General features: G+C 40.8%; 1 protein-coding gene across 1 annotated transcript in view; it reads right to left on the reverse strand.

The window, feature by feature from the left end:
- Positions 1–21,560, reverse strand: part of SKAP2 (src kinase associated phosphoprotein 2) — a 365,363-nt gene that overhangs the window by 60,869 nt on the left and 282,934 nt on the right. Inside the window, exon 11 of the mRNA XM_068236049.1 lies at positions 15,020–15,129. Within this exon, the coding sequence (XP_068092150.1) occupies positions 15,020–15,129 (110 nt within the window). The remainder of the gene's footprint in view (positions 1–15,019; positions 15,130–21,560) is intronic.

The following is a 21,560-nucleotide window of genomic DNA, read 5'->3' on the forward strand; positions in this document are numbered from 1 at the left end:
TGAAGAAAGAGCCAGACAGGTCAAAATGGAAGAATACCAGCAGGCCCTTGTGGAGACTTTAGAGAGGAGATTGACATCCTCCCCCTCCTCTAGCCAGTTGTACGCCGACAGACTGACTTCCGCAAACCCAGGACGACCAGGAGGGCAGCAAACAACACAAGCCGCAGCTAGTGCCCAAAAGGGAATGGTATCGGCAGCGTCCTTGGAGTGGGAAAATTTTCTGACACCCATGCAGCAGCACACAGAACAGCAAGCGTGCAGATCCACCTCCAACACCGATCGCCTGGAGAAGATGGTCAAGGACTACATGTCAGATGGCGTAGCTGTGTTGAACAATCCATCTGCACCCTTCAACTATTGGGTATCGAAGCTAGACACCTGGCACAAACTGGCAATGTACGCAATAGAGGTGCTGGCTTGCCCGGCAGCCAGCGTTATGTCGGAACGCTGTTTCAGTGCTGCCGGAGGCATCGTCACAGATCGGCGGCGTATCCGCCTCTCCACAGAAAATGCAGACCGTCTGACTCAAATTAAAATGAATCAATCCTGGATTGGAAACGACTACGCAACACTCCCGGCCCCCAACCAAGTAACATGAACAATGAACATCTGTGATGGGTTAGCGTTTCCGGTCCCTGTTTATTGAACCTCTCATCTGTATTACATTTATGACTGCATGGCGACAAAATGCAAATTGCTATCCGCACGCTTCTTGTCCTCATGCAAGGCCTGGGTTGTTGTGTCTCAAAGCGTGGCCTTCTCCTCCTGCGCCACCCTCCTCTTGTTCCATCACGTGTGCTGCTGCTGGGTTAGCGTTACCGGTCCCTTTTCCTGGAACCTCTTATATGTATTACATTTATGACTGCATGCCGACAAAAAGCATGTTACCTGTGCAAAGAAAACAGACATTTCCCGCATTTAAAAGACAGTTTTCCCTTTGAAACTTTAAAATCGATTTTCTCAAAAACTATAAGCTCTTTTTGCTAAAAAAATTTTTCCTCTTGTACCCACTCCCAAGGTGCACATACCCTGTAAATTTGGGGTATGTAGCATGTAAGGAGGCTTTACAAAGCACAAAAGTTCGGGTCCCCATTGACTTCCATTATGTTCGGAGTTCGGGTCGAACACCCGAACATCGCGGCCATGTTCGGCCTGTTCGGCCCGAACCCGAACATCTAGATGTTCGCCCAACACTATTGCTAGGCAGTCTCAAAAGCGTGCTGGCTATAATATCCCGCGGTGTACATCACTATACATTCTGCGCACATATCAAGGCTCCTTTCATGGAAGAATTAACAATTCCCTCCCCTCCCCTCATAGTACATAGATTTCTGCATATAACACAGATTAATATTAATTCATATATCAATATCCCATTACTAATTACACCTATAGTGAATTCATCTAACACCATTATTATATCTATAACCTCAATCGCTATAGGCAATTACTACCTACATTTAAAGTAACCTCACAGGCTCACAAGTGCCACACTACTCTATATATATATATATATATATATATATATATATATATATATATATATATATATATATACACGAAGCAGACACTACACTGCTTCCCAAACAATACCTCTATACCCCTTCACTTTTTCATCGATAATGCCCACTTTGTCTGTGCTCTACCCTTAACTTTTAAAGACCCCCTTACCATTTAATGTTACAGTGGGCTAATTAAATGCCCACTGCATAATTTCCTCAGTGTATACCCACATTGTAAGCCTTATCACCCCATTATAACAATGGACTAGCCACTGCCCACTGCATAATTCCTCAGTGCAACAACTCACTATACTCTATACCTTTACAAGTGTACTATAGTGTCTAATTAGAATATTCCCTTCAACATCCCAACCTCCCCTCAATAACCATTAATAACCACACGTTACTTATAACATTTGTGTACCACCTATTTAGATGGTTATAAAACTAATATCAGTGCCAAAAATTCCACTATATCTATCACATCATCTCACAATCAATAATATTATGCCCCCCTACACCTTAGATACACATCTTATTGCAACTAACAATTAATATACCACAATTTCTTATTCATTGGAAATGTAACAATTAATGTCCAACTCAATATTGAGTCGTCTCGGAGCAAGAGTCCCCAACCTATATATCAATTCCAAGAGAGACGGAATCCATTGTTATAATGGGGTGATAAGGGGTATAATGTGGGTATACACTGAGGAAATTATGCAATGGGCATTTAATTAGCCCACTGTAACATTAAATGGTAAGGGGGTCTTTAAAAGTTAAGGGTAGAGCACAGACAAAGTGGGCATTATTGATGAAAAAGTGAAGGGGTATAGAGGTATTATTTGGGAAGCAGTGTAGTGTCTGCTTCGTGTATATATATATATATATATATATATATATATATATATAGAGAGAGAGAGAGAGAGAGTAGTGTGGCAGTTGTGAGCCTGTGAGGTCACTTTAAATGTAGGTAGTAATTGCCTATAGCGATTGAGGTTATAGATATAATAATGGTGTTAGATGAATTCACTATAGGTGTAATTAGTAATGGGATATTGATATATGAATTAATATTAATCTGTGTTATATGCAGAAATCTATGTACTATGAGGGGAGGGGAGGGAATTGTTAATTCTTCCATGAAAGGAGCCTTGATATGTGCGCAGAATGTATAGTGATGTACACCGCGGGATATTATAGCCAGCACGCTTTTGAGACTGCCTAGCAACAGGTAGAGGGCGGTGCGGCGGGCAGGACTCGGAGTGGAGGAGGCGCGGTGTGCGTATATTAGTCTGACGTTGACTGCAACCTCCAGCCCCTGAATGAGTCACGGAGCGTGACGAAACACGTAGGGCGGAGTCGGAGGCGCGCTGACGTCAGAGAAGGAAGCTGTAGGCAGAGGTGTCCGTGTTGCTCTATAATATCCGCGGTAGGAGCGGTGACGGAAAAGCCTGTAAGCCTGCATTTTAAACTGAAAAGGTTTTAAATAAATGGATTTTATTGCTATCTGATGTCCCTACTCCTTAGCTGGCTGGATAATAGAGGTGGATGTGACATGCAAAACAACAAGACGTGCTTCTGGTGAGTGCACCCACAAAGGGGGAGCTGAAAGTTTACCTTTATCCTGGTGGTGGCACTACCCCCTGGAGTGCGGCACGGGGTGTCCATTGTAGCCAGTTGCAAACAGTACTGGGCACTATGTGCATTCTTTGATCTTGTTGCAGGGTACAAGTAAGCGCAGTGGTTGTTTGTGGATAAAATTGTCTATTATTATGTACCCCATGTTTGTTTCTTACTCTGTACAGTGCCATAAAATGTATTTATAAATCAATGACAATATTATAATAATGTATGCAATTCTTGTTTTTGTGTGTATTGTTTTTATCTATCATGTATATACGCAAATATAAGTCGACTTTGTGTATAAATAAACCCAAATATTTGGCCCTCTTAAGCTGCATTTTTTGATGACTCAAGTCAATTATTATTATTATTATTTAGCTCCCGGAGACACGAGCGGGAGTGCGCATTATTCGTCTTGTTAGACGAATAATTGCCCGGTGCCGGCAGCAAGGAACGAGTGATTGGAGGAGGACGGTGCGGGACAAGACAGCTACAGGGGACTAATAGAAGCCCCAGGTAAGGTCTGTTTATGTTTATTGAAGCACTCCACAGAACCCCTTTAAGGACTTAAAGAGAAACTCCGACCAAGAATTGAACTTTTTCCCAATCAGTAGCTGATACCCCCTTTTACATGAGAAATCTACTGGTATTCCTTTTGACAAACAGACCATCAGGGGGTGCTGTATGGCTGATATTGTGGTGAAACCCATCTCACAAAGAAATTCTGAGTACGTACTCTTGGCAGTTTCCTGTCTGTGAACCTTGCTGCATTGTGGGAAATAGCTGTTTACAGCTGTTTTCAACTGCCACTAAATCATGCAGCAGCTACATCACCTGCCCACAGTAAAATGTCACCATTTAATAAATGTCAGAATGTAAATCAGGGATTTAAAAGATTTTACAATGGGCAAACACTGACTAAATCATTTATACATAATTATTGTAATAATGAAGCACTTTTTTTTACTACATTAGTTTCACTGGAGTTCCTCTTTAAGTCCTCAAATGCAGTTCCCTGTGGCTCCCAAGTGTAGCTATTAACACAGCCAGTAACAGCAGAATTGTGCCTTATAATACTGCATGACAAAAAAGGGGGAAGGGGCTGACTGTGAGTCAAATAAAATATGAGTACTGCTCAACCAGCAGTATTAAACATTTTACCATATTATATATTGTTTTCAAAAAAGCTATTAAAACTGCCAAAAGTGCAGGGTAAATACAGAGACACACAGGCAATAATGGGTGCAAAAAGCCCTAAACACAGCTCCAGCATATAGAGGTGCACCTGTAGATTAAAGCGTACCATGCATTTACCCTGCACTTTTGAAACTTTTATTAGTTGTACTTTTAATAAAACCACTGTCCTTCCATTCTACTGTGTCCCTGTGTCAGTTGTACCTGGTGCGCATGTGCGGCACGCAGGCAGACTTCGGATAACAGTGGGGGATGGGTGTGCGCGGGTCTTGAGCATGCACTTGTTGAAGGGGGCGCGGCCTTTTCACTAGTATGCAATACCATTTTATCTATCCAGCAACATATAGTGGTAGACTGCTCTGTCTGCACTGACTCGGTCAGACAGTTTGTTTACCAGCAGTGCTGACAGGAAGACACGCTAATGGGGAATGGCACTGTGTGAAGGGGCGGGGTTTAGTAGTGCAAATTGTCACAGTAGAACCTGCACTTTACAGCACTATAAGTCAGAAATTTAGGTCTGACCCGTGTATAAGTCACCAACCAGGAATTACTTTAACAAGTCAAACCTTAATTTCTAGACTTATAGTCGAGTATATGTGGTATATGCACTTGTTTTTAATTTTCCTGTTCCTGTCCGCCACCTTTTCAGGCTCCATTTTCCAGCTTAGGTGTCCTATACCTAGTGGCTTCACAGATAATATACAGACAGCTAATATGTCAACAGGCAAATTGGCTGCTAGAATTAGCATAACATTCTGCCAAAGAATTATGATAATAATAGTAATTAAAAATAAGTAGTAAAGTGATATAATAAAAGTGTCTAGAGAAGATATGTAAGTGGATTGGAGGTGATTGAACCCAGGCATTTTTTCATTTTGATGCCAGTTTAATTAACAATCAGAATGTCAGGAAGTGTATGCAAAATGACAGCAATTACAACATTTCCTATCATAACATTTATGCTACTGTAGCATTCTTCTTCTTTCCCTAGAACAAATGATGGCTTCTTGGAGCTGCCAGACAGGCAGTTACTGAATCTTCTCTTCTTCAGTTCTTTGTTAATTAAGTTCCCTGCATAAGTGGACAGTGCCAAAGTCTTGCACAAAGCTCTGGACAATTGTCTTGTCATGTTATTAAGATTTAGTAAAGCCCTCACTCAGCACAACACAAACTACCAGGGGTGACAGAAGGGAACTGTGTGGCTCTGGCCCTGGACAAAGATTTGTAATCATCATTATCCTTCCCAAAAGCACCAATGGTCCGTCCACACTGTACATGTGTTATGCTGCATCATCTGCCACAGTCCCAAGCATCCTTGTAAGATGTAATTCCAAAAACCATCAAAAATGTAGCAGCTTAATCAATATAATTCACTAGCTAAAACCACACAGGAATTTGGACATTATTTGGGAGGACCACTACAATAAGGACACCTAGCATTATTATTTTGGCTTTATATAGCTCCTGCATCCTCCATGGCGCTGTATAATGGAGAATACAAAGAGAAGACATGATTTACATTAGTGATGGTCAAGTAAATGCAAATAACTTTGAGTTGCTGTAAATTTATGCACATTTTTATGAACATGTATGCAGCTTGAAAATTAACCAATCCTGCTGAGGAAAAATTCGATTGGTTCATTTTCAAGCTGCATAAAATTGCATAAAAAATTGCATAAATTTGCATCAACGTGAAGTTATTTGCATCTACTTGACCATCACTAGTTTACATGATTGATCAAAGCAGCGATGCATCGTACATGGAGTGGTAAAATATGAGAAAGGTGATCTAGTGCACTATAATGGTTGCGCTAAAATTTGAGGACATTATTATTATTATTATTTATTGTATTTATAAAGCACCAACATATGTACTGAGGAGTACTATAATATAGGTACCACTTATTATTTCTAATAAACTTTATTTATAAAGTGCCGTACAATACATAGGGAAGACACAACAACAACAAAACATTTGTAAAGCGGTTTTCTCCTGTAAGACTCAAAGCACATAAGCTTGTCTCAGTTCAGTACATAGCGATGTTGAATGGGGGAAAAGTTATGTGATCATAAATGCCAGACGAAACAGGTGGATTTTCTGTTTTGATTTAAATTTGTCCAGGGTTGGAGCTGTCTTTACTAAGTTTGGCAAGGCATTCCAAAGGGTAGGGGCAGCATGACAGAAAGCTCTTTAATTGGATACTGGGGGTAGTCAAGTTATTGGATCTTTTTGATCTGAGGTTATGGGAGGTGAGATGCAGTTACAACAAATCCTTCAGGTATCTGGGGCATAGGTCGTGTAGGGATTTGAATGTTAGCATGCTAATTTTGAAAAGGATTCTTCATTTTATGGGTAGTCAATGTAGTGAGCAAAGGATTGCTGTTATGTGGCAATGGAGTAAGTCTTGCGGCAGCACTCTGTACTAGCTGTAGGCAGTGTAGGTCTTTATTTGGAAGGCCTGCATAGAGGGCATTGCAATAATCCTGCCGTGATGTGATGAAGGCCTGAATAGGGTTGGAAGATCCTCCGAAGGAATTAGGAGCTTCATTTTTGCAATATTCCTTAGGTGAAAGAGGTAATGTTTCACAATAGCTGAAATTTGATTTCTGAAGTTTAATTCCCCATCAACCAGTAAACCCAAGGTTCACACAGTGTCGGAGCTAGTAGTAAGGCCTGAGTTCTCTACCCTCAGTGGTGTTGACATTACAGCGTTAGATAATTACAGAGTCACCGAGTCCAAAGGGTGGTGGAGGAGAAGAGCACATGGGGAGGGTGGCCCTGCCAAATAGGCTTACAATCTAAGGAGTGGGGGAAAGGGACACATAAGGGGGGTGGAGTGTAAATCCAAGGGAGAGGATGGGGCCATGAAGATAGCGGGTAAGCATTGGTGAACAAATAGGCCTTTGAAGCGGTATAAAACCCTGACATGACATTCAATAAAAACCTGTTCTCCTACTTTTTATATGCCATACGGTTATCATACTTGCTTTTGTGCATAAGTATTATTAAGTGTATTAAGTATACTTTTTTTTGCTTAGAGAGCTGACTTTGCATTTTATTCATAACTGGTTTTTTTTTCATCTTGAAATATAAGCAAAAATACTCGGAGATGTATGAAGGGGAGGTATGTTGGATGCTCTATGATGTGGAAGGTAATAATGGGTATGGCACTACAGAGAGCTTATAATAGGGCGCAGCACTATTTACTATTTGGGGAGCACTATAGTGAGAACATCACTATGATAGAGAGCACTATAATGGGAATACAGCTAAGATGGAGAAAAGTATAATAGGATAGCACTATAATCAACATAAAGGGAATACTTTCTTGAGTAACACTATAATCAGAACACTATGATGGTGAACACTATGATGGGGACACTGCTGGGATGGAGAGAGCACTATACTGGTATACTGTAATCCCGAGGACTATAAAGGTAGTACTATAATGTGAGCCCCATATAATGAAGACACGATAATAGGACATTTTTAAATGACATCTGCAGTAGACAGTACAGCGAACTAACTAAAAACAACACTGAGCCATATATGAAAATAACAGAATTGGACATAATGATAGGAATGCCCATTATTGAGTGTTTCTTTAGTTCTTCTGTAAAATATTTTGAATTATCAACAGTAAAATGTTTTTTGTTTTTTTTTCTGATTTAGCGTAATATTTACAAATAATACTTTAATTTTATTGAGATTATTCATCAGAGGTAACTTTAGGATGGGCGGGAGAGAAATTTTCTTTTTTGGCAGTGAGAGGTATTTAACCCAGAATCTGCCCTGCTGGGAGTCTTGTTTACATATGCTAATGAAGCTCTGGAGCTGGCTCTGCACTAATCCAGACCATCTCTAGCTGCATTAATCTCTGTGCCTGTACTTATCTCCAGAGGAGGCCAATATCAGAGAAGCACAGCTAGAGGAGAGGTGGTGGACAATTAACAAAGTCTTCACATTTAAGGTGCGCACACACCTTTGATGGATGTTGCATGTTGGGTAACAGAACTCGATCTCCTTGGGCGACATCACTGGGCTGCACAGACGAGTGTCAGATGTGTAGCTGATGATGTGCTTTGTTGCTATGCAGGGAGGCGGAGGAACAACAGAGCGGTGTGTACGTGAGGTCACGTGGTGGGGGGAGTTGATCCGCTGGGTGGATCGCTTGCAGGTTGGGGTCGGGAGCCGCTGTACACATGCCTGGATATCTTAACTTTAACCAGATATGTGTACGAGCCTTCAGGCAGGGCAGTTTTATACAGGCAATTAGACACAACCAGATAAATTACATTTAAAATGCATTCTGCTGGTCTACCCAATCACAGGCTAGCAATAGTGTACACACTCACAATTAGGACAGCCTCTGCAGACTTCAGGGGTAACGTGTATTAATGCTAGAGTCCCGACCTAGACGGCCCTGACTGGCTGCCGGACTAGAACTCTCTAACTTTAGTGCCAGCCTTTTGGACCTGTTTGTACAAGGGCCAAATGCGTAGCGAATCTGTAGTGGTTCCCTGCAGGCGAGTCAAATGGATAAACGATGCCATGGATAGGCAATTCTGAACGGCATGCTGCAAATTCCCCCAGCATGGACTCGAATCTCTATAGCTGTGCATGCCACAGTTAACTGACTCAGATCGCTTGGCTTCCTGACATACTGCAATAGTTTGCTCCAATTACTGCCTGATGAAGCAGGATTGAACCTGCGAAACACGATACATTGTGGAGTATATGAATAAAGCTACCTGTTGACAAAAATCAACAGAATTGTGTCTAGTTTGGGGAGGAAAGTCCACCACTACCTCCTCTTTTAAACGTTTTTTAATACATTTTATACTTGTACTGGCGCCTCTGTTCCAAATTACAGTTCCAATGTGTACTCACATCACGGTCCTTGCCAGCGTGCGTCCTGCAAAATGCAAGCCAGCTCAGTGGAAACCGGTCCCTAGGGTCAGAGACTATAGCATAGTATTTATGTATTGCAGTTTTTAAATATGAATTACTGGATCTAATAAAAACAATTATATCACTGGTGCATCAGCGGTCATGTGACCAAAATGCCTAGTGCTTTCATGACGTGACTGGAGCCTGGTGCTATGCTGTCTGTAGAAAATGGGAAGGATTTTGAATTTCAGGAGCATTTATTTTAAGTGAGAGTTATGCTATGATCGCACTGGGGTATTATGGGACGTTGCATCGGACAGTATAATTGCATTGTTAACACGGTAAAATTATATTGCATTGGTTCATTCACACTGATGCGTCAGTGATACGTTGGTTTATCACTAGTAGATAAACCTATAAGCTAGACTTATTTTGAGTCAGTGGCCTTTAGTTCTATTTGTTCTTTTGTGATTATTCAGAAAACCACAAGGGGAAATCAGGGAAGAGAGAGGGAGAGATGGAGAGAGATGGGGAGATCAAGGGAAAAATAAAAAGAGAGGTGTCTGCACAGGAGATTATTTTGACAAGCCCCTCCCACTCATGTCCTGTGACTAGTGATGAGCACAAATTTTGCATAGTCGTAATTATGCATCGTAATTCGCAATTACGATGCAAAATTTGGGGAAAATTTGTAATAAATTTTACATGTAAACATAATCCATCCATAATTTTGCGTAATTTATGCAAAATTTTGCATAATTTTGTGCCGAATTTGGCAGTTAAAAGCATAGCCCCCATACATGCTATCAACACCAAAATTGCCACGTATGTTAAGAGGAATGCTGAGAATAAGTAAAAAAGAAGGAATTTTTCAAAAAAATTGGTTTTAAAAATGCAAAGAAAACATGGTTTTTAACCATTCCTGCCGCCTGGACGTGATTGTCACATCCAGGCGGCTGCTGCTTTGCTGTTGCGCACGTCTGCGCGCTCCCGCGTGCACCTGTGCCGCCCCCGTTAGCCCGGAGATCAATGAACAGTTACCATTCAGTGATCTAAGTCCCCGGCACAAAAACCGACGGCTTCTCATCAGAGGCTGCGGTCCTTCTGATAAAAAAAAAAGTTTCCTGTACTCCTTATGCTTCCTGGAAGTGAGAGCGTTCACTTCCAGGACCGAAAAAAAATTTGGGACTGTAAAACTACATCCACATACATTTTTTATTAAATAAACACATATTATTACATTTAAAATCAACTGTTTACCTCCTACACCAGAAATTACCCAAATCAAATTTTTTAAGAGGGAAGAAAAAAATTACAATTAAAAAAAAAACATAAATAGTTACCTAAGGGTCTGAACTTTTTAATATGCATGTGAAGAGGGTGTATTGCTATATTTTTTAATTATAAGCTTGTAAATAGTGATGGATGCAAAACTGAAGTATACACCTTTATTTCCAAATAAAATATTGGCGCCATACATTGTGGTAGGGACATAATTTAAATGGTGTGATAACCGGGACAAATGGGCAAATAAAACACATAGGTTTTAATTATGGTAGCATGCATTATTTTAAAGCTATAATGGCAGAAAACTGAGAAATAATGATTTTTTTTCAATTTTTTTCTTCTTATTCCTGTTAAAATGCATTTTGAAAAAAAATAATTCTTAGCAAAATGTACCACCCAAAGAAAGCCTAATTGGTGGGGGAACAAACAAGATATAGATCAATTCATTGTGAATTAGTGATAAAGTTATTGGCGAATGAATGGGAGGTGAAAATTGCTCTGATGCATAAGGTGAAAAATACCCACGGGCTGTAATGGTCAAACTGTCATTTTTTGGAGTTTAAGAACCCTTTTTTCCTTGCATTTTTCCAATCGATTTTATACAAGGTCTTTTTGAAAAATTATTTTTTTGACTTGTTCCCAGTATTCTCTTTAACTTATGTAGCAATGTTGGTGTCAATAGCATGTATGGGGGTTATGCAGTTCACTACTAAACTCGACACAAAATTATGCAAAAATTACGCGAAATTACGAATGTGTATACGAAATCACTTGAATATACAAATCGTAATTACGTATAGGTGTAATTGCGAAAATTTACATTGAATTTTGGGTAATCGTAATTAGCTGATTACGATCATCACTACCTGTGACCTCTGGTGAATCCCCACCAACCACTTATCTTCATTTACAGCGAATGGTTGGATATCTTCATGGGATGTGATGTGCTTTGCCCACTACAGGACCCAGAAAAAAACACTGCTGCACATCAAGTTTCTTTATACAAAGAAAACTTTAACCCTTTATTAACCTCCTTAGCGTTACTGGACGAGCTGAGCTCATCCAGTAACGCCGGAGGGCACCGCTCAGGCCCTGGTGGGCCGATTTGAATATTTTTTTTTTTTAAACACGCAGCTAGCACTTTGCTAGCTGCGTGTTTCTCCGCTCGCCACCGCTCGCCGCCAATCCGCCGCTACCCGCTGCGTAATAGGGTCCCCCACCCCTAGACCCCATGCGCAGCTTGGCCAATCAGTGCCAGGCAGTGCTGAGGGGTGGATCGGGACTCCCTGTGACGTCACGATGTCGATGACATCATTCCATTCATCCCCATGGCGATGGGGAAAGCCCTGAAGGAAATCCCGTTCAGAACGAGATTTCCTGATGGGCATGATCGCCGGCGGCGATCGGAAGGGAGGGTATGATTCAGCAGGGGGGGGGTATCATGTAGCTAGCGCTAGGCTAGCTACATGATTAAAAAAGAAAATTAGGTTAAAAAAAAACATAATCAGAACGCCAGGGAGGTTAATCCGTTTAGGTTTCTCGTTATGAAGAGCTGTGATGTGCAGTGAAGAGCAGAGATTTATAAACGGACCCCTTGGCCTAAGCGCACACCGTAGATTTTTTGTTTCCAAAATAATCATCCAGGACGATGTAAACTAATGTTAGTGACCTTCCCTTTAGTGACTGGCCAGGGTGGAAAACCCATGGCCAATACTATTGTTGTGCACAGAATTCACAGTCTTCTCCACCACTCTATAGAACAAGAATACTCTGCTCTACCTGGAGCCAAGTAGCATTTCTGTACAGTTATCAAGGATAAAATGTCACCCAAAACAATCAGATATTATTGTTTTGGGAAACAAAAATCTGAAATTCGTATGTAGTTTTAGTCTCCTTTACTATATCCTGCATGCTTGCCTTATACATAATAGGAAGAGCATGAGCACTGGAAGAGATCCCATGGCCATAAAAATTAAAAACTGCTGGTTTTTATTATATAACTAAAAAAAATCTATTGCCATAAATAACAAAAGCATATAAATTCCAAACTATTCCCACAGTCAGTTATATAAAGATCAGATACATAAAGTGCCTTATAAACACTCAGAAGTTCATATGTCAGTAGATACGACTAGGCCTGACAGTCGACATGCCACTGCTGTTACTCGGAAATGTACTCCTTTATATATATGGATTTCATTACTGAAGGTCATACATTGCTGAAACGACCTACATGATGTTTATTTAATTCCTACTTACACAAATAGTTTTTTGCAGATCTGCACATTACAGAGGATGGCAAGAAAAATTAGCTAAAGGATAACACTGAGTGGATACTGTTGATAGATCGGGGATTATTGGAGAAGCAAACTGTGGCGACACAACATGTCATTGCTAATACAGACACTGTAATTAATGGGCGTCCTATTGTGGGATCTGGCACATGGCAGCGAACATGGTAGAAGTATGTGGAGTTGATGTCACTTTATTGTAGGAAGTAAACCACTTTGAAGATCACACAGTCATATTTCATAAATCACAGTCACGACGGCATTGAAGGGAGAATCACAGGCAAAAGCCAACATGTTGTTCACAATGAACATTTGACGGTTCTCGAGTGTTTACCTAGTACATTCTTTGTTCAATGGGAAATGAAGAGGGTTCATTCCCTTCAGCTAAAGTTCGGCACAGTAATCTAATAGCCATGCAACTTATTTTATCAGAAAATGTGATCCGCCAGAGCTGTTATGTTGTATTATTTGGCCAGGGACTTTTTTGTCAGTTGCCAAGCTAAAATTATTTGGTCAACTGAGATGGTCAATAAGGGCTGGGGCACACCCAAAAAGCACTAGCGTAATCGTTTCTCTAAGTGATTCTAGGCATGTACCTAGCGATTTTCTAGTTAAGCCTAGTGCTTTTTGGAGCGTTTTGGTGTAGCAATTTTTTATTTTTTGTACGGTAGAGCTGGAAGTGTACAGCTTTTTGTAAAAAAAAGCTTGGAAATTCGCTCTGTTCTAGCGCTTTTTAGAGCGATTTTCCAGTTTCCTATACTAAACATTGAGGCTGAATCGCCTCAGAAATGCTGCAGGACCCGCGTTTACGTTTGAGAAAAAAAATCACATTGCTCTGGTGTGATCCATCCCATTCAACTACATTAGCCAAGCGCTTTTCAAAGCGGGTCTATGAGCCGGAAGGCGCGCAACAGAACACCCGGTAAGCTTTATTTTTAAAAAACTCATTCCCCCCCCCCCCCCAAATCGCGTTTGAAAAGTGATTTAAAGATCCAAAAGTGATTTTGCAGCCCTCGTATCTTTTATTATGGGGTGCAATTGCTCCCAAAATGCTGCAGGACCCGCAATTGCGATTTGCCCTACTTTTAATCAATGAAATGGGTACCCCTCAATAAATTTGCTTTGGCAAAACCTTTTTTGGTATCGCCAGTGATTGTCGGCAAACCGAAAAACCTATCAAAAGCACTAAAGTGTGTCCCTGGCCTACAGACCTAGTACTGTACACCATCTTGGTTAATATCCCTGAATCCGGTTGAAGACTGAGAATCTGCATGCAGTCAATGGTAACAAGGTCTCAGTATTATTATTATTATTATTTAGATAGAGCCAACATCTTTTGCAGTGCTGTACAAGGTATATTGTCTTGTCACCTAACTGCCCCTCAGAGGGGCTCACAATATAATTTCTACCATAGTCACATGTCTATGTATGTATCATGCAGTGTATGTATCGTAGTCTAGGGGCAATTTTAAGGAGAAGCTAATTAACTTATCTGTATGTTTTTGGGATATGTTTTCAGCATAGCTATGTTCACTATACTATTTTGATTCGGGGAATAAGACACAGTTAAAATGATGCCATTTAATGGTTACCCAGCTATGGTATTATTTTTACAATATCTTTGTTTCCCTACCAACATAATTCTCCGGGTTGACAAGGTGCTTGTCTAACATGGTACATAAAACATTTACTTTTGCAGCTTAGGCTGTACTAATCATTTGTTAATGTATTATTACACATATGTAATACTAAAGCAGTAGACATTGTTTAACAAGTAAAAAAAAGAAGTCTGCGTCTGGCGAAGCGGTCTTATGTGACCTTTTTTGTGTTCCCCGTTTGAGAAAAAAAATGTAATCAGTATCATCTACTCTGAAAGGGAAGCTAAAACATAACATAGAGCACAGAGATAGGCATTGGTGGGCATCTCATAATAATGGTTCACTTTCCAGGCTTTAGATTGGGCTCGAGCCAAATCCGAAGGCATAAACACACTTTTAACTTGATTCCTGTTATTAGGCTCTGTTTGCAAATGTGATTGTGTTTCATAGACAAAGGCATTCATTACTGCGTCTGTGAGGACAATTTCTGTGAGAGACAGACGTTTAGGTAGCACATGCAGTACAGATGAGGATGCCAAGCACGCCCTTGTGGCATTTATCACACAACAGCAGTGCACAGCCACTTTTTATGACAAAACAGTGCGTTAGTGCAATCATGTAACCTACCCGGCTGAGAATGTATATGACATCACCGTGTTTAAAGGAGAGTTCATCAGGGTGATCCGCTGTGCAGTCCCATAATCCTCTGTAATAATTGCCATAATCTGTCTCTTTTGCTGCAGGAAACAAGAAACAAATGATCAAAGTTCACATACTAAAGACATATTAACTAAACACACAATAAGGAGCAGTGACGTCACATCTACATTAGTCATGCAATCTATACTTGCTGCGGTGAGTCTGTAGAATAGAAAGCAAGGCCGAGACATGGTGTTGTGCAGCACATAGCAAAACAAACAATTTAAATAAGCTGCCCTGATTAACTCTTTAACATGTAACATGTAACATGAAATTTAACATGTAATTCAGAAAGATCAAGCTGAGTGGATAGAATGCTGGAGCAAGGTTGCCAGATACTCCAAGTTGGGCTCAAAAAAGAAAAAAAAGTGGGCTAACAGATCCGCGGGGCTGAGCAGTTCAGGTAGCCGCAAAAAACGCCGCTCCCAGCTGCTCCTGTGGGCCGCAATGGCTCACTTTCACTTGCGTGACCTCTGGGTCACAGCACTGCACTGAGAGACTGTGCTGTCTCATAGCGTGCAGGAAGGCAGGAGAGCGGCAGGGGGTGTGGCCAAGGAGAGCTGCTCAATGGCAGCTCAGGAAACCCTGAAGTAACGCCCCTGGCGGGCGTTTTAAACAAGGAATTCCTCTCCCCTGTGTTTACTTCCGAGTTAGCGACAAATCCTGTCACTAAACTCGGGGGGCTATAGCGCGGCGGTGGGGGGGCAGAAAGTGTCGGTTGGGGGGCACAGCCATGTCATTAGGCAGAGGACATGGCTCTGTGTACCATCTGCCCCCGAAAATCCACCTCAGGATCTCTTTAAAGCCTATGGCCATCTCATAATTTTGTCCGCGATTCTTCTTACAACCGGGAATTTTTCTGCAATCTCACAACGTGGGTATGAGTGCGCGATTAGGCGGAAGACACTTTGCGATGTGTAGGGATAATGACCATCACAGCGGGTTGGATCTTTAAGATCCCATGCAAAGTCCTGAGATCATTTCCACTCTCGTTTGCGTCTGTTGTGTGCCATCGGGTGTTCCCTTTGCAGGTAGATGGATTGGGGAGCGCTCGTCGTTGGGTGGACGTTGCTGTGATCCATCTTCCTGCTTCTTCAGGTGAGTATTGAGCTTTAAACCTCGAATTGCTTTGAATAGCTTATAGATGTACTGATGAGGTGGTATATGGTCCCCTCTAGACTGTCTAAATGATCAACGTCAGATTCTTGATGTTTTATGGATGTGGATGGGAGAGCACATTGTAACACATTTAGTGGTCATGTCATCAATTTTGGCATCGTACAATCCCGATTTCATGTGGCTATTAGAAAGGATCCTTGGGCTGTGCTATTTCATGGCAATATACTGTAGATTCGCTAACAGAGAATCAATTCAAACTGGCATCCTATTTGTTTTTAGCAGCAAATATGAATCAGTTCAAGAATCGGAAGAAGACCCCATTCAACTTCTCCATAGTTAAGGCTAGGAAGAATTTATTTTCAATATTAATTTATAACTTATTTAGTCAGTGGTTTCCTATTGTAAAACACATTGGGCAGGATTCACAAAGCTTTTTCACCTGCTTCCCTCTGTTTTCACCTTGTCTATGTTACTTTTTTAAGCTCCCAAAGCACATAAATATAATATAATTAGGTAAGGTAAGAAAAGTAATATTGAAATTAAGTTAATCAGGAACAACTTGCTGTGAGTGATTATTTTGCTTGTAAATGTGCTGAAAGGTTATTTTTATCAATTAAGTGATAAATAAGTCATTTATGAGAAGTTTTATGAATGGAGTCCAATAGAGAAATATTTGCGCGCTCCGTGTTACAACCAGGACTAAAGTATATTCTGCCCAAAATGAATCAGTTCTCCAATGCCAGTGTCAGACAATGGAGGGAGGAAAGGCAGCATCCAGTGCAGCTCTCTCAGTGGTGGGATTGATAGGTGTCTGTCTCAGAAAAAGGAGAGAGAAGAGAGCGCCTCTATGGTGGAATACCGTTAATGCAGTTTGCAAATTGCAAAAGAAATGCACGTACAAGATTGCAAAAATTTGCAAGCATAACTAATATGCCCAATGTTCCACTCCTTGGATGTCAACCGTGGCCCTGGTCTCTGATGAAGCATGCGAACAGCTGTCAGGCCGTTCACACTGTACTGTTTTGTCATTTACTGGGGATGTAAATAAAATGGTGATGTGCTTTTGAAGCTTGGACTGGTGCTGGATTTCCTCTTTTGTCTACTTACCGCATTGAATAATTGATTAAACAGAGGGACAGCTATACATCAAAATAACACCAGGTGCTGCTAAATTAGGTATCTTGTGCCAAGCACCCCACTTCTCTACTGTGGTGCTTTTTATGAAGGAGTGATAAACGTTCTTCTGAATACTAGCTTCGAAGTTCCAGGCTCCTTTGGGATGGACATATGTACTGTATATATGGAGCTAAGTGTGACCATTTTCACACTAACTCTCATCCCCCTGGGCTGGTTCACACTATGACTTTGAGTATCTGAAAATGCCAGGAATCACTCAACAAAATCACTCACAAAAGAGCTTAGCGCTTTTGATTTGTAGTGTGGACTAAGCCGTACTCTGGATTTCCTATAAAATTAGTTTGCTTGTGTTTTAACGGGAAACCCTATTTCCTAATTATATTTGTCTAAAAGGGGAACTATGACTCATGATAATATACTGAATATATTAGGCCTTACTATCATCACAGTAAAAATCTTTTTGTGCAAAGCTGCAATAAGTAAATATTGGATTTATAAAGCTTAACGAAGAGTGTGTGTGTGTGTGTTTGTGGGGGGGGGGGGGGGGGGGGGAGACATAAGGGATCACCTTAGGAAAAAAGCACAGAGACAACAGGAGCCCAATAGCACAATATGTCACTATTAACTGGAATAAATGAATCAACAACATGAAATATACTCACAAAGGTGAGTTGCAGTGAGGAACAACCGACCACTTGAAGCAGGTGGAGAGAATCAACCCTCGGGTAATCGGGTAATCCAGTATTATCCGGATGGGAGTAAGTCACACTTGAAAAGATGTATTAAATCAGCTAGTGGCCACTCCACTGCTGACTAAAAACACAAGCCATCCCCCCAAAAAAACAGGGGGAGGTAGAAAACTCACCACAAACAAGGGTGAAGAGGCGCCCAGGATAAATAAAACTTTGTTAAGAACACAATGGGAGGTGGCCTACCTTCCCAATGACATTAGACATTTATTTAGGAATGGGTTCTTTACAGTAAGAGTGATTAAGGTGGTGAACGCATTGCCACAGAAAGTAGTTATGTCAAATTCTATATCTGCATTTAAAGGGGGCTCAGGTGCTTTTCTTGCGTTGAAAGACATTCATGGCTATAATTACTAGGTAATGCCCAGTGGTGTTGATCCAGGGATTTTATCTGATTGCCATCTGGAGTCGGGAAGGAATTTTTCCCTTTTTGGGGCTAATTTGACCATGCCTTGTAAGGGTTTTTGTCTTCCTCTGGATCAACAGGGATATGTGAGGGAGCAGGCTGGTGTCATACTTTATTTTCTGGTTGAACTCGATGGACGTATGTCTTTTTTCAACCCAGATAACTACAGTGGGATGTGAAAGTTTGGGCAACCTTGTTAATCGTCATGCTTTTCCTGTACAAATCGTTGGTTGTTACGATAAAAATGTCAGTTAAATATATCATATAGGAGACATGCACAGTGATATTTGAAAAGTGAAATGAAATTTATTGGATTCACAGAAGGTGTGCAATAACTGTTTAAACAAAATTAGGCAGGTGCATAAATTTGGACACCACAAAAAAGAAATGAAATCAATATTTAGTATTTCCTCCTTTTTCAGAAATTACAGCCTCTAAATGCTTCCTGTAGGTTCCAATGAGAGTCTGAATTCTGGTTGAAGGTATTTTGGACCATTCCTCTTTACAAAACATCTCTAGTTCATTTGGATTTAATAGCTTCCGAGCATGGACAGCTCTTTAACTCATACCTCAGATTTTCAATTATATTCAGGACTGGGGACTGCATGAATGCGTTAGTGAATTTTGAGCAGTGTTTAGGGTCGTTGTCTTGTTGAAAGATCCAGCCCGGCGCAGCTTTAGCTTTGTCACTTATTCCTGGACATTGGTCTCCAGAATCCCTGCTGATACTGACTGGAATCCATGCGTCCCTCAACTTTGACAAGATTCCCAGTCCCTGCACTGGCCACACAGTCCCACAGCATGATGGAACCACCACCATATTTTACTGTAGGTAGCAGGTGTTTTTCTTGGAATGCTGTGTTATTTTTCCTCCATGCATAACCCCCATTGATATGGCCAAATAACTCAATTATAGTTTCATCAGTCCACAGCACCTTATTCCAAAATGAAGCTGGCTTGTCCAAATGTGCTTTAGCATACCTCAAGCGGCTCTGTTTGTGCTGTGGGCGGATAAAAGGCTTCCCCTGCATCACTCTCGCATACAGCATCTCCTTGTGTAAGGTGCGCCTAACAATGCACAGTGACTCCATCTGCAGAAAGATGATGTTGTAGGTCTTTGGTGCTGGTCTGTTGGTTGACTGACTGTTCTCACCATTCAGCTCTTCTGTTTATCCGAGATTTTTCTTGGTCTGCCACTTGGAGCCTTAAAGTGAACCTCTGGGCTAAAAATCTACTCAGCAGAACTGGAAAGGCTTGGTGTTTCTTTAATAGTTTCACAGCATCAAAACTTTGTTTTTCTTACCAAAGCATCATTTTTAGCTGCATTTTTACCTAAGCTCCACCCATCAAAGAAAAAAAGGGCTTTTTTTCCCTGATGCTGTGCAGAGCATGATGGGATTCCCTATGTTGTTATTCACGTTGCCTAGCAACTGGGAGAGGTGCTCAGGACACAGGACAGTTGGAACTGTGTCTCATGCTCCCTGTCACCTCATTTCAACCAAAAAGATGGCTGCCATCATGAAATCAAGATTATATTACCTATCTATTTTAATTAACATAACTAATGTAACTTAATGACCGTATGTTTGTTTAGGCTGGAGTTCCTCTTTAACTTGAACTGAGCCTGTGGTCTTCCATTTCCTCAATATGTTCCTAACTGGAAACAGACAGCTGAAATCTCTGAGACAGCTTTCTGTATCCTTCCCCTAAACCATGATGGTAAACAATCTTTATCTTCAGGTCATTTGAGAGTTGTTTTGAGACCCCCATGTTGCCACTCTTTAGAGAAAATTGAAAGAGGGTAGACTTACAATTGACCCCCCTAACTACTCTTTCTCATAAATGGATTCACCTGTGTATATAAGTCAGGTGTCACTGAGCTTACCAACCCAGTTTGAGTTCCAATAATTAGTTCTAAAGGTTTTGGAATCAATAAAATGACAACAGTGTCCAAATTTATGCACCTGCCTAATTTTATTTAAACAATTATTGCGCACTTTCTGTAAATCCAATAAACGTCATTTCACTTCTCAAATATCACTGTGTGTGTCTCCTATATGATATATTTAACTGACATTTTTTATTGTAACAACCAATGATTTATACAGGAAAATAATGACGATTAACAAGGTTGAGCAAACTTTTGCATCCCACTGTATGTAACTAACAAGGATAAACAATAAAGATTTCTATTTTGCCCAGGCAACCTGTCTCACTGGTACTCGTTTGTACTGAAGAGTGTGGATCTGGATTTGGAGTGGGTGCTTCTGGTTTGGGATGCTGCACCTTGGAAGTGACTGTGGTGCTTGAGCGGTGTTCTTGAACACTGTACAGAATGATGGCTTGTATATGTCAGGGCTCGTGCAACCATTTGTACATGCACATCTCTGAAAGTTTAGCAAATCCATTGCACTACAGAATAATATAATCATTTTTTCTCCATTCACATATTGTATTAGGTAATTCCTTTTTGGGCAACATTCCACGTAAAGACAACAGACAATCAGCATTTGCTTGCAAGCATAACGTTGCAACAACAGAGCGACAATGACTGCAGAGCTAAAACTGCCATACACACCATTAACTGATTGATGAGTTAGCACTCATTCCCTCACCGGCAGGATAATATATGGATCCCCTCGCCCCTGCTATCTCACTGTTACTAGCACAATTCCGCATGAAAAACACCATTATATTATTCTTGTGACGAGAAAGGAAAATGTGCGTTTCGGACCACGATGAGTTAATGCATAAATGGGAGACTGGCATTAATTTGAAAAATAATCTACATGCCAAATATTTTGACAAGATACCATGTGTTTGACAATGCGCTGTGCATGTAAATAGCATCGTTTGATGTTGATGGAGGCATAAATACAGGCAAGGCTGTACCGCCAATCTATGGTTGTTATATGATCTTTGAACAGCAGGTCTTGTGGATTCCACGGCACTTTACAACTGAAATGTACATATCATTAGCAAATTTTCAGCATAATGCATAACTCAAGGATTGATTGCATTAATGCCACTTTATTACGTGCTAAAAAAAACCAAAACA

This window comes from Hyperolius riggenbachi, chromosome 5 (assembly GCF_040937935.1).
Source record: "Hyperolius riggenbachi isolate aHypRig1 chromosome 5, aHypRig1.pri, whole genome shotgun sequence".
In the NCBI taxonomy this organism is placed as follows: Eukaryota; Metazoa; Chordata; class Amphibia; order Anura; family Hyperoliidae; genus Hyperolius; species Hyperolius riggenbachi.